At 35.3% G+C, this 15315-nt stretch overlaps 1 protein-coding gene across 2 annotated transcripts in view; it reads right to left on the reverse strand.

The window, feature by feature from the left end:
* CUL3 (cullin 3) overlaps positions 1 to 15315 on the reverse strand; it is a 95734-nt gene that overhangs the window by 66909 nt on the left and 13510 nt on the right. The window contains exon 2 of one of the 2 annotated variants that reach the window (XM_047721132.1): positions 7892 to 8089. In XM_047721132.1, coding sequence (XP_047577088.1) covers positions 7892 to 8089 — 198 coding nt within the window. Of the gene's footprint in view, positions 1 to 6546; positions 6649 to 7891; positions 8090 to 15315 lie in introns of those variants that run through there. The other variant, XM_047721133.1, reaches the window with a different exon arrangement.

A 15315-nucleotide genomic window follows, 5' to 3' on the forward strand; every position in this document is an offset into this window, starting at 1 on the left:
GCCTTCCATCCAAAGTAAGAGAATATTTGAAGAACAGGATATATGGATATAAAGACTTCATTTTTTTTCATTGTGTGGATATAAATCCACTTACTCAACAGTCTATTAGTGAACATTTATATAGTTTTCAGCCTTTTTTAGCATTTAAACAATACTACAGTAAATATCAGTATAAATACTTTTTATACACATATTTAAACGTATCTATACGATGGATTCTTTTTTTCTTTTTAATCTTTCAAGTTTTTATTTAAAGTCCAGTTAGTTAACACGTATAGTGTAGTATTAGTTTCAGGAGTAGAATTTAGTGATTCAGCACTTACATATCACACTTACAAATAACGTAATTCATCACTTACATATAACACACTTACATATAAAAGATATACTTTTAAAAAAATCACTGAAATCAATGTTCTTTTTATTAGGAAGAAGCTGTTTCTAGTAGAGCTAAAGTCAACATCGTTTTTGTTCAAACTTTCAAAGTACAAAAATTAGCTCATTCATGAGGCTACCATAGTATTATTCAATTACTAAAGAGAAATAATTTGGGTAAGAAAAGAAAATTAAGCATAAGGCGAATCTAAGAAACCTATTAAGCATCACAAAATTGGAATAAAGTTCTTTCCATATTAAAACCAAAGGAAATTTCTCTCCCCTGATTTCAAGAAACAATTAAAGATGGAAATGTTTTTATGCTAAATACATTTTATGGCACAGAAAAGGACAACAGTAAACTTTAAAACTATTAATATTCCTAAGTCTTAAAAAAATAAAATTTTCAGAATACATAATCATTATATAACTTTAAAGCCCTAAATTTAGGATAACAAAATCAATCCCAATTATAAATTAGTAATTTGAAGTCCAGAGAAGTCTAGTAATTTGTTCATGACTGTTAGTAGCAGAATTAGGCCTAAAGCCCAGTCCTCCCTACTTTCTACCCAGTACTTTTTCCACTACAGATACTTATAAATTATTTCATATTATTAAACATGAAGTGTTCAACAGTGGATACAAGAAGCAAAAGCAGGTCTTCAGTTACTTCACTATGAGCTTAAACACTTTCCATCAAGTTTAAATCCCAAACAGGAATCTTTTAAAAGAGGACTCCAAAAAAATGAACAAGACCCTTAAGTATCTTACAATTTTGTCAGTTACACCTCAATAAAGCCAAAGGGTGGGAGATGGCTCCACCCTTACCTAACCCTACCCACAAGTAACAGAACTGATTAGCACTATGTTTAATTTTAAAATGGTCTTTAGCGATTAAACACACACACAAACACACAGAGTCAAATGGTTATAAAAACCACAACTCTGGGGCGCCTGGGTGGCTCAGCGGGTTAAGCCTCTGCCTTCGGCTCGGGTAATGATCCCAGGGTCCTGGGATCGAGCCCCACATCAGGCTCCCTGCTCAGCGGGGAGCCTGCTTCTTCCTCTCTCTCTGCCTGCCTCTCTGCCTACCTGTGATCTCTGTCAAATAAATAAATAAAATCTTAAAAAAAAAAAAACAAAACTCTGCTAAATAAATGTTGACATCATTTTATAACTTGAAGTTAAAGCTCAATCTGGTCATTTTTCAGTTTCCATTGCAATCCTTAAATATACCTAAAATGTTTTAATTCCTCAGGATTAAATTCCTCATTTCTCTTTCCTGTGACTTCATCTATATGCTCACGATTCCCAAATTTACATTTCCACTTCAAATTTCTCAGAGAACTAGATTTGCATATTCAATTTCACCGGCAGCTTAAAATTAACCTGTTCAAGGGAGTTCCTTTCTTTACCCCATCCCTATATTAAAAAAATGGAAAACACCCTGTTGCCCAAGAACCAAACCTAGTCCTCTTGAATTCTTTCCTCTTCCACATTCCCTACAACCAACCTATTAAGAAGTAACATCTTTCTACATTCAAAGTATCCTGAATCTGTAATCTTCTATTCCCACTGTCACTACACTGGTATAAATCACCACTATTGCTCGCTCACCTGAATTACTGGATTATTCCTTCCTACTCTCCTCACTTCAACTCTTGGGCCCTCTAATTTATGCATCACACAACAACCCGAGTAATATTTTAAAAATCCGTATCAGATCATGTCACTGTCTTGTTTAAAATTCTTTTTTTTTTTTTAAGATTTTATTTATTTATTTGACAGGCAGAGATCACAAGTAGGCAGAGAGGCAGGCAGAGAGAGAGGAGGAAGCAGGCTCCCCTCTGAGCAGGGAGTCCAATGTGGGGCTCGATCCCAGGACCCTGGGATCATGACCTGAACCAAAGGCAGTGGCTTTAACCCACAGAGCCACCCAGGCACCCTCTTGTTTAAAATTCTTGAATGGCTTCCTAATGTACATGTAATTAGGTATGAAGCCCTTATACCAGGGCTTCAATGCCTCTCTTTCCAAACCTCATCTTGGTCCCATTTTTCCCCACTGCCAATACTTAATTCCCCATTCACAACAGGCTTTGTTTTCAATTTCTCTATTCCAGGGATTGGCAAAGGATGGTCTGCTGTCTTTTTAAAATAAAGTTGTACTGGAAAACCGCCACAGTCATTCATTACATATAGTCTACTGCTCCTCTGGTGCTAAAAGAGGAGTGTTGAGGAACTACCAACAGAATCTATGGCTCAGGAAACTAAAAATACTGACTATCTGGTCCTGCAAAGAAAAAACATTCTACAGCCATCCCCTTTACCTGGAACACTCTTCTCATGAGCACCTTCTCACTTTTCAAGTCCCCTCTTACTCAGAGAGTCATTTCTTGGATATATAGTTTTCCTCTATCACTGTATCCTGTTTTCTTCACCATGTTTTATATTAAACATTTGTTTACTTGTTTAACTATTCTATGACTGCAGGGATCAAATGCATTCCAACATATTTTTTATACCTAAGTCAGAGGCTGGCAAATAACATACTTCTGGATGTTGAATTATGTAATAAGAAGTCTTACATGGGTACTTTTGAGGCTTTGACAAAATGATCTATAATTTAAAAATCCTTAAAACTGGAAAGATCTTCTTCTCCAGTAAAACCATGCTTTTAAAGTTATTTAGAAACAAATGTTAAAGATAACCCTGTCAATTCTGAAATGTTTTCATATTTACCAAAATGAGGTTTTTTTTTTCTTATGGAGAGGCACAAAGGCCATATAATACTCCAAATTTTGCTTTGTGGTTTAGAGAAATTCACTGAATTCCTCTGGGTCTCAGTTTCCTCAAAGGGAACATTCTTCTAGAGATTGGAAGAATTTACTACCAAGTTAAAAGAAAAGCATTTAGCTTTTCTATGCCTGCTTCAATTTTGTGAACTTACTTCTAAAGCCAACAATTAGCTACCTTAATCTCAGAGAAGTTCCTCCATTCATCCACCCTGATAGTTTGTGCCACGCTGCTTTATCAAAGATGCTGCTCAGATATTTACTGTTCTCATCTTGCAACCAGGGTACTAGCAACAAACTCTTGAGTAAAAATTGTATTTCATTTGAATCTTTCAAAATGAAAAAATAGGTCCTGGCTGCCTATATACCACAGCACTAAAATGTTCACTTCAGTAGAAAGTAACTTTGCTTTAAAAAAAATATATATTATTGCTTACGTAGTTCAGCAAAGTGCTAAAAGCATAGTGAACAAAGAAAAAAACAAACAAAAGACCCCACCTGACTAGACCACACATTAAGGTTTTCAGAACCACAAAAAGGAATACATTCTGGGAGACTGAATACGGTTACTTGCATACCACAGAACCCTGAACCTGAACCAATTTCTCACCTTCTAGTCAGAAAGTGCACTGCATAAACAGGTAATATCAATTTTTATGCAAACTGTACTTCTGCACATTTGGTAGAAAAGACAGAGACTTCCTACATCAGAACACATTTAGGCTATTATATAAGGGCTCTGCCTGTCAGTTAACAAATTTCTTTGGGCCATGTCCCCTTCATATAGTAGTACTGTATCTGTATGGTTATTAAATGTTTTCATAAGACTAAGAATGAAATAAGATCTATGGAGAACACAAAAATGAAAGCAGATATTAGCAGAGGTTAAAAGATTTAATTCAACTGAAATAATAAAATTAATCATTAGATACACTGGTATTGGTATATTTCCTGGCCAGAAATTGATTAAACTGGTCAAATGATTTGTGAAAGAAACAAAAAATTAAAAAACATTTTCAGATGCTGGTGATGTATGACTAATGCCTATGGCAACAGAAATAAAAAGAATTTAGTGTATACAATTTCTTTAGCACAATTAACTTGAATACATGTTCTCTGGAACATATTATAAGGAACTGCCTATATTTTGAAATAATAACAGCTAACCTGAGATATGGGATCACTTTAAGCAACTCACAAGTATGCCAAAGCTTTTACAGTTATAGAATTATTGGTCACATGACTTCAATTTCTACCTAACCATATTTCGGAGTCCAAAAAAATCACTTAAACACTGACTTCCCACTCTGGTCTCCCCTCCTCTCTTCACTTTTTGGGTAAACCAATTCTCAATACAGCATGTAACTACAGATGTTTTTTCTGCATCTATGCCCAAGCTGCAAAGCAAATTCTTCAAAACAAACAAAAAAGACAAATCACATATTCAGGCCAACTCCTACTGGGCTATTGTTTTCCTCACTTGCCAATTCCTTAGTATATTCCCAAGAAGGGCTACTCCAAGTCTCTTCATCTCATCTTCAGAAGATGCATGGCTTAATTACTAGATTTGTAATAGTTTCAGAACTAAAGAATCTCAGGAGATATTACTACTAGCTCCTTCGTTTTAATTATAAATAAACCAAGAACTAGAATTAAAGGACTACAGCTTTACAAACACTGAGCCAATTTACTCAAAGCCTCTCCTACACCCTCAATTTCATTGAGTTTATTGCATCTTGATCCATTCATTATGCCTCAGGAGTAGATCTACAGAGGAGTCAAGGACTTAGCCTGAAACCACACTGCCTAAATACTGTTACAGCTAGGGCGCTTACTACGTGCATCTCAACAAATCACTAATTCTCTGTGCCTTGGTTTCTCCACTTACAGAGAAAATAGTCATATCCTGCTCATTAGATTGTGACCACTAACACAGGTAAAAGCACTGGAACTGAACCTAGCACATACAAATGCTAAATAAGAGTAAGTTATGACCACTACCATCATTCACTATGGGACCGCTGCTAAATGAGAGCATGCCTCTATTCTACCTTTGCTTCTCTGTTCTCAAATCCGTACTCTCTCCATAACCAAGAACTCAGTTGCTTCAATCATCTCCCCTTCAAGAGCTTTAAGCAAAACTCTTGCACTCTACATTTCTTTCTTTTGATGCCAAGTTTCTTAATTTAGTCGTCTTCATTTCCCACACCTACATACCATAACTTGCTTTTGAAAATTCATCCTCTGGCTTTAGGATTTTTTTCTCTGAACTCCAATACTTCTTCCTTGGAGTACATGCTACCAAACATCCAATCTTCATCTTCAGTTTAAGTTTCTGCTCAAGCTCAAAATCTATCTCTAAACAAAGGATATTTCTAGCTGAGCATTTTATGATGATCTCACACTCAATTTCCCTCATATAAAATAATTTCTAAGGTATCTTCCAACTATAAAGATCTCCAATCTTATCTAAAACAGTATCTGTCACATCCTCTATCCATTCATGTCTAGCCTATCACTTTACTCAAAATTTCCAGCAAACATCCAGCAAACACCCAATTCTACATTTATATCATTTTCATCTTAATCTTCTTAAAATATTATGTCACATTATCTTCCACTTAAAAACCTCCAATAAACCTCCACTGTTAAGTCCAAATTCCTTAGCTTGGCATTCAAGTTTTTCCTCCAATCTCTTCCCAAACCACCTTTATATTAGAATGCACTAATCCCCATAAATTCTTATTTACCTCAATCAAACTCTATTTACCACCTAAACGTATCCAATTTATTTCTGTATAATCACATGACATCTGCCATCCTGGAATGCCTTCCACATTATTCACTTATATCCCAAATGTCTCATGGCTTGGTTCAATTTGATACTTTCCCATTTAATCTTACAGCCCCGGATAATTTCTCCCTCATTTGAATTTCTAAGCCATTTATTGCCTATTGAATTCATTTGCCACTTAGTTATATAATGCCTCACACTGTTATCTAAATGTCTGCATCATCTCTCACATCACAGTACAAATAAGGGATATCATATCTCTTTGTACCCACTGTATATTCCTAGAAAGCTGTGCACAGTAGGCACTAAAGAAACTGTTGGTTGCATGAAGAACACAATCACCTTGCTTCATGAGATACTAGGTACCTCCTCATGTAATCCCATGTAAGAGAAAGAAATTATGGAAGGAATAGTAGAAATAGAAAGTAACTATTCTGTAACCACCACAGTAATAATGATTCATGCAAGAATCATCAATGGGTGCTAGAACCATCACATGAAAGTTTCTTGGGGAAAAGGATATTTATACAGTCTCAAAATATATCTGAACAAATTACTTATGAATTACAAAGGGAAAAAAGGTACCTTCACAGTGGAGAAATCTGGCGGACACCAAGTGATCAAAGTTAACATCACCAATAATGGGATAAACTGACATCATGTGCCTCCTGATGTGATGCACTGAGGACACAACATCACTTATGTATTATTCCTGCCAAAAATGCATAACCTGAAACTAGTCATCAGGAAACAATCAGACAAACCAAAAACCGAGGGACAATCTACAAAACAACTGACCTATACTCTTGAAAAATGTCAATGTGCTGAAAAGACAAGAAGCTCTGGAACTGAGTGTGTGATCCTGGATTGGATCCTGGATCAGAAAACAAACTGCTATAAAGGACATCACTGCTACACAGGACAACTGATGAATCTGAATATGGACTATATTAGATAACAGTATTATATTAATGTTAAACTGCCTGATTTCAAACATTAGTCTTCAGTTAAGTGAGATAATTTCCTTGTTCTTAGGAGAAACATCCCAAAGCATTTGAGGGTAAATGAATTTAAAACTTATTCTGATTCTTCAGCAATAATAGTAATATCAATAATAATAATAACAAGTATCAATAGAAAGATTAGCAAAAATGTGGCAAAATGTTAACTGGTGAATCTACAATACAAGAGATCATTGTACTATTTGGTACAACCTTTCCATTTTTTTTTTCCAAATAAATTTTTAAAAAACAAACCCTAATACCACACAAAAACTTTGAGAAGTTTTTATTTACCTGTGGTAATTTTACATTTTATCTGACAATTTTAAAGCAAGACATACTTGCAATAGAAGAATTTGTTCTACATAAATATTTTAAAAAGTAAAAACATCTTTTTAGCACCAAAGAAATATTTATAATTTTAATAGCCCAACACTACTTTAACTTTAAAAAACAATTCACATTTACTATAAAACTCAGCTAAAATAATGTCAATTTCAACTGGTGTAAAGTCTTAGACAGTATTTTTTTAAACAATGTTGTTTTATTACACAGAGAAAGTAGAGAAAGATAAAATGGACTGACTGGTTAAGCATTTTAAGGAAAAAATAATGATCTCTAATTCATACATTAATAAATAAGCATTCATAAACTAATGAAAGTCTGTTTCCTTAATTATGATTACAGAGAATGTATTTATTGTAAATCACAAACTTCACCTTCCCTCAATTATCAAAAATTGTGATTTTGCTGATCATAAGTTTTGAGTGAGGTTTTATACTACGTTATAATACAACTATTAATTGATTACTATTTCTATAGGCTTCCTGGAGCCCTTAAAACTAGTATTTCTAGTCAAAGTATAATATAGTATATAAAGGATTTTCTAGATTCCATATAATTAGCAATAGTCCTTTAAAGTCGGATACCTTATTTATGAGATGTTCGGTAACAACTTCTCTTAGTCCAGTGTAGAGTTTTTCTCCATGTTTATGCAAAACCATTGTATAAGCATTTCTATAGAGCTCCTCAAAACTAAGACCACTGTTATTCTTACGCTGGATTTCTTGAATTGCATTTTTCAGAAGGTCCCAAATGCTGTTTACATATTTTTCATCCATGGTCATCTGTAATATCCAAGAGAGAAAAAGAGACAAAAAGAAACACCAATGGTTGAAAATCTGTATTTGTCCATATAGTAATTATCTTATTATATGCCTAAGATTATAAATCTGTATGACTTATAAGACTTATTGTTTTAACAATAATAAAGGGGTACATTTAAGAAGTTTTTAGAGATGACATAGCAATTTTTTAAAAATCCTTTAAGACCGCCCTCCTTTCTTATATGCATTAAACCCCTCCAATTTAAATGAAATCAAAATCCCTGATGTTAATACTTGTTTTATTTAGCCAAAAGTGTAAAGCACACTTTTCCTTAGTTTATTTAGTAGAACACAAGCTCAGAGAGCTACTGTGACTAAGAGTTCCATGATTTTAAAATAATATGGGGGGTGCCTGGGTGTCTCACTTCATTAAGGCTCAGACTCTTGGGTTTTGCTTAGGTCGTGATCTCAGGATAGTGAGATAGAGCCCCACGATGGGCTCCACACTCAGCGCAGTCTTAAGTTTCTCTCTCCTGCTCCTCTGCCCCCTCCAGTCCTCCCTGCATGCACTCTTTCTTAAAACAAATAATCTTAGGGAAAAAAAAAAAAACTGAGGACATGACCACTATCTTCTCCTGAGATTTACAGAGCTCCTTAGCAAATTAAAGATTGAAGAAGACCTGCAGTTAAAAACAAAACAACAATCACTCCCACACACATTTTCTGTTTAACCTTATTTTCTTCCTTTCCCAGTTTAGATTCCAAGTCCATTATATGTAGCTACCTTGTATATACCTATGAATCACTTCCTCCTCTCCAGACCAAAATACTTGCTATTCTAAACCCCATCTACACACCTACTCTTCACATGCACCATGTGTAAATGAAAGTAAATGAATAACATATATACACCAATATTCAACATGTCTCAGTTTAAATTCATAATCACTAACCACCAAGTAGGCCCTGGGTGCAACCCCATAATCCTACATTCTAGACTACTGACTACCTTCCTAGATGATTTTACACCATTTCCTCCAAACTCACTCTCAGATAATGACTTGCTTCCTGTTCCATTGAGAAAACAGAAACAACCTGAAGACATACTGTACAAACCCCAACCATATCCAGCAATCCATATGATTATGTATCAATATACTATTCTACTGTTCTTGAGCTCAAAGTACGAAGTTCTTATACTCAAAGTATACACAGGGACCATAAACCTAGGCATCATCAAGGACTTACTAGAAATGCAGAATTTCAGGCTCCACCCCTGCTACAGAACTATAATCTGCAATGTGACTCCAGTGATACCTATACAGAATGAAGTTTAGTTCCATCCCGACTCCTCTTTTCAAGGACTCCCTTTATCAATCCCCTTCTCAGCATCATCAGATTCTTTCCTCTCTGCTAGACAATTTCTATACACATTCAAAATCATCAATTTCCCATCTTAAAAACAAATCCTCACAAACCCACCATTTCTCCAGTACCATCCAATCCTGTCTTTTCCATTTACAAAATCACAAGAATTGAGACATTTCTACATTCACTATCTCCAAGTCTCATTTTTCTCATTATATCTTGAATCTATTCCAATAAGTCTTTCATCTCTACGGTTTCAATGAAATTACCCAAGGAGGTCACCAGTGACTTCCATCCTGCAAAATCTAAATGGTCAGAGTCTTAGTTCTCATCATTCTTGACCTATCTGGCAGCAACTAAAAGAGCTGTTCACTCCTACTCCTCACTTGCCTTCCAAGCACTATAATCTTGTTTTTCTTCCCATTCCTCTAGTTTCTATTTGTCAGTCTGCTTACTAGTTCTTTCCCTCCCAGCAGCCTCCAAACTTGAACTTCTTTGTGTAGCCACAACTCAGTTTTCAGGGGAAGCTCATTTCATCTATGCTCATGGCTTAAGTTAACATCAATATTTATATACTGTGTTTGGCCCTCTCCCCTTGATACCAGAGTCCTATATTCAGCCATGTTTTTAACTGAATATCTACTAGGTATCTCAAACTTACCAGGTCCAGAACAGAAATCCTAATCCTTGCCCTTAATTCTGCTTTCCCAGCAGTCTTCTCTGAACAAGCAAATGTCCACTCCATCCTTCCAGTTGCTAAGGCCAAAAAAAGCTTGTAATCACTCAACTTGATTCTAACCCATAGGAAATTCTTTTTTTGTCTCTACCTCCAAAATGTACCTAGAATCTAACTCCTACTCACCCTTTCCACTACTACTAGCCTTGTCCAAAACACCATCATCTCTCAAGGTATTCCAAAAGTTCCCTAACTGGTCTGCTCCTGACCCACTATCAAAGAGCAACCAGTGACCTTCTAAAACATAAATCATGTCACCCTTCTGCTCACAACCCTCAAGTGACTTTTCATCTCTCTTGAAGTTAAAGTCAAAGTCCTTATACAAACTACAAAACATTATTTGGATCTGATAATCTGACTTCATCTATTCTTCCTCCTTGCTCCCTGCTCTAGCCACAGCAGACTCACTTTGCCATTCTTTGGAATATGTCAAACAGATTTTTGCTTCAAGGTGTTTGTATCTGCTACTCTATCTCTCAAATGTTCTTCCTCAGGTATCCCCATGGCTCATTCACTTTATCAACCTCAAAATTCTTGTTCAACCATCACCATAAAATGAAGCTTTAACTTCACACTCCATTTAAAATAGCAGTCTCCTCTTACTAGTCACCCCCAAATTCCAATCCCACAGTCCTCATTTTTTTTCCTTATTTCTTTTCCTGCCTCCCTCCTCCCATTAAAATGTCAGCTCCATGAAGGCAGCGATTTTTTTCACTGAGGAATCCCTCAGCCACTGAAGTAATACATGGCATATAACAAACATTCATACTTGCTGATGAAATGATTTCCTGCTAATCTATGACTAAGGAGCTGTTATTACACACCATGTACTGCACTCACAACCTGGGAAACATGGCAACAGTTATTCATCAGCTTCACACCTATTTCTGACTTGGATGGACAAAAATTACTGAGTGGAATCCTCTCTGAAGAGGTTACGAAGAAACTTTTGGAGGTGATAAATATGTTTACTGCATAAATCATGGTGATGGCTTCACACTCTCTTCCAACTTGCATTCGTTAAATATGTACGGTTTTTCCATGTCAGTCACACCTCAATAAAGTGATTAATGAAAACAAACAAACAAACAAACAAACCACACTCCCTCCAAGCTATGTTCAATGGGTATGAATGTGAAAGAGTAAGGAACGTAGATAACCAATAGTTCTTTCAGTTACCCTAGCAGTAAAATATCAGTTCAACCCTCAATCATAGAGGATTCTTAAGCAGACGACTCCAATAGAGCCTTATTATTCTAATCTCTTCTGAAGTGCTTAAAAGGAAGTCTGTAAAAAACAAAAAAAAAAAAAAACAACTTTTTTATTACTTTAATCTTATTCAAATCCCAGGTCTAGTAAACACTATTCTGAAAAGGCCTTAAGAGAATTTACCACTAGATCAAAACTACTATCTCTTTTTTTAATCAGATATCCTGATACACAGAATGCCATCCTTATAAAATAGTTTAATAAGATGTAGTTGTTCATAACTTTTCACAATAAAAGATACAAGTCCATATGACAATCATGGCCTCAAGTACTCTATACACTGAGGTTATAAAAAGGCAGGCTAAGACACCATCTCTAAACATTAAATAATGAACACAAAAAGCAGAACATTCAGAACAATTCCAGAGAAAGACCAAAGTTAATGTTGACTCTAAACTCCAGAGGTAACCATACTGCGAATAGTTGAGCAAAACTTCAAATGATCTTTTCAGGTTCTGTATGATAAGACCCCATGAAAGCTAGAAAATGTACAAAAATGTCCCTATCCATCACGAATTACTAAATTTTCTATTAGAAATTAAAGAATTTAAAACACATAAACCAAGAGACTTTGAATATTGTAGAAATGCCCTTACATTATAATAAATCATTTCTCACATATATAAACCAAGAGTTGTTTTACAATCCAAGATTTCTACATAGTACTTTCCTCAGTATTCATGCTTTATAGACAGAGCAGAGATGGAGTCACAGGACAACAATGTTTAGGTATAAAAATTTTCAAGTAAATGAAAAAATGGACCCAGAGACATTAAACGACTGACTCCAAATCTCAGACCAGAGATTAGAATTTATATATCCCCAGATCTAGTCCAAACCTCTGGACTCATGTTACATTCCACTGTGCTAATACAGTATACCAATATCACAGCGTGACTGATTATCCTGGTAAACACAGTGTGATATATCAGTAGAGAACATAAGTTCTGCTGTCCAAAAGGCCTGGGCTGGTATCATGGCTTTGCTAAATTAACAGGCCATGTGACCTTGGGCAAGTTACTTTACTCTTCAAAATCTTTTATTTCCTTGCTTATAAAGTAGGTTTAACAAGAGTATCTACCTCAGGGCACTATCCTGAAGATCAAAAAAGAATGTCAGTAGAATTTAACCCAGCTCGGGGCACAGCACAATCCCTCACAGTTGACTAAATAAAGTGTCCAATAATAGAATCTCCGAACTGTCAACTATGGGCATCAACTGTCAGAAAAAAAAAACAAAAAACTTTTCAAGCTTAATAAATAAACAGATAGGAACTAAAACAAAAGTACCTGAAAAGTACAAGTATGCATACAAGTCAGTATAATGTAGCCTTCTTTCGGAAACACTATTCCCTACTTTCCATCTCCTATTTTTCGGTACCATTTAAAACATTTTATTCCCCAGAGCTCTGTCCTGACTCTTTTCACTCTACACTGGGCTACTATGCATTGCCATCCATTATCATGGTTACAATGATTACCCACACATACAAAGTTCTAAAATTTACAAGACACAGATTAGTAAGGGATTCTGGAGCCTCCTAAAACTGTACACAAAATTTTGCAAATATAATGTGTGCATTTCTTTTTCCTGGATAATGAGTCCTGAGCTCTTATCACATTTCCAATGAATTTTGGTCCACATCTCAAAGAATAAACTATTGGCTTATATATTAATTGCTCCCAAATCTCTACTGCCAGCCCAGACATTCCTCCAAAGTCTAAAACTACCATATTCAACTGCCTGCTGGACATCTCAAGCCAAATGTTCTAGATATAGATCAAACTTATCAGGTCCAAAATCCCTGTTAACTGAACCCCAAACACACACGTATCTTCCTTTTGTATTCTCTAATTCACAAGCCACTTAGTCATATATGCTAAAAGCCAAGGCTTAACTTTTCTTCTCCCATCCTCTTTCATTCAATCATCAAGTGCAGCCAACAGAGGGCCCCAGATTATTTCTCAAATATGTTCCCATTCTTTCATCCTGCATACTATTCTCCTAAAACCTGCACCTAGATCACCATGTCAGCCCGCCAACTATCATGAACTCGAATAACCTCTTAGAATCTACCTTCTTCAGAATCACCATTTAAAAAAATAAACATGAGCATTCTAGCCCTGTTCAAAACCTAACTCTTATTAACTACAGAGGTGGAAGGATGTACTTTAAAACTATTCAAAATCTAGTCTATGTCTACTTCTCTAACTTCACTCACTACTTTCACTCATCACTACCTATCTTACATTTATTCCCTGACAACATTAAATCAATAGTTATTCCAATCTAATGACACACCTCCACCTCATTCACCACCCTCCCTTGTCTTCTTAAAGGCCCCCTCCTCTGCCTCTTCTTTATCCAATTCTTTACATAGCCTCTGAACACAGCTCATATACGTATCACATATGTATCTTCCTTCTCTGACCGCCTCAAGCAAAACGGACTCCCTCCTCAGTGCTTTCCTAACACTCAGGTCATATCTATCCTACACTTCATACTGATTCATAAACAGCTGTGCATCTTTTTCCTCCACTAGACTAAGAGATACTAAAAGGGCTATGCATTTTTCTTTAATGTCACTTAGATGGCCATAAACAAATGTCTGGTGAATGAATATTGCTTTACCTATATTATACTAATGCAAGTTTGAACCTTTAAATTAGTAAGCACAAAGATATGGAAAAAAATTTTAATGTGCTGATCTACAGCAATTAATGTAATTCTAAAATAATAAAATGTCCTTTTCAAATAAAATATAGTAACGGACAAGCAACAAACTCTTAAATTTCATTTATCAAGTAGTGCTTTCAGATTCTCCTATTTATTTAACTGCTGCATCACTAATTTTATTAATAAATGTTAACTAGGAGAAAAATCATAAGCAGAAAAGGCCCCCCCAGGACAGGATCCATAAAGCCATCACATCCATAAATCCATGTGAAAGGAAATGGACTTTAAGTGCAGATTCTTACATATGCATGCTTTGGTCTTGGCATCAAATGAACATGTCAGTAACAATGGCAAAATAATTATGTTACTGATGAACTTCAAATTCTCACTCATCCTTGGTAAAGAATACAACATTAACTATCAATGAAAATTAAAAGGGCTAAATGAACTTTAATATCATCATTATGTTAACCATAAAAACATCAGTCCATACTTCACTCAGAGTCACAAAACTTAAAAGCCTTAAGACTATGTATTTTTTAAAATAGAGTTAAAACGTACTTTAAAATAATATTCTAAATTATTCAAGCAGGATTTTAAACTCATTGATGAAACTGATTTCCTTAGGTTCCATTAATTGCAAAAACACTCAGGAAGGAATTTTGTTAATGCTGCAACAAAAGCAGTAACATAATAAAATGCACACACACACAAACATTTAATGTTTGCTAATTATTAAGCATATACAGTATTCTGCTCCAACAAGTTTAAGTTATAAAGTGATCAGCAGGGAAAGTAAACTCATTCAGCAAGAATAGAAACAAAAGCTCTTTTAAAGGAAAGGTATAATTAAGCATTAAGTGCTTATGGTTTAATGAGACTTTTAAAAACCAAAACAAAACTTTGATTTTTAAAAATGACCTCCACCCCCTTTTGCCTCTTTTTAATCCAGGATTACAATATCTTCATTAGTAAGTATCAATAACAAAAACAACCCTAACAGTCTGTTGTTTTTTTGTTTCCCAAAACATTTTTGATTATTCATCTGCATTATTTCAAATTACATAAAAACCTTCAAAATGCCAAAATTTGGGGGCACCTGGGTGGCTCAGCTGGTTAAGTGTCTGCCTTCAGCTCAGGTCGATAAGGGTGCTGGGATCTAGTTCCAATTTGGGCTCCCCGCTTAGCGGGGAGCCTG

The sequence above is a fragment of the Lutra lutra genome, chromosome 3 (assembly GCF_902655055.1).
Source record: "Lutra lutra chromosome 3, mLutLut1.2, whole genome shotgun sequence".
NCBI classification, from domain to species: domain Eukaryota; kingdom Metazoa; phylum Chordata; class Mammalia; order Carnivora; family Mustelidae; genus Lutra; species Lutra lutra.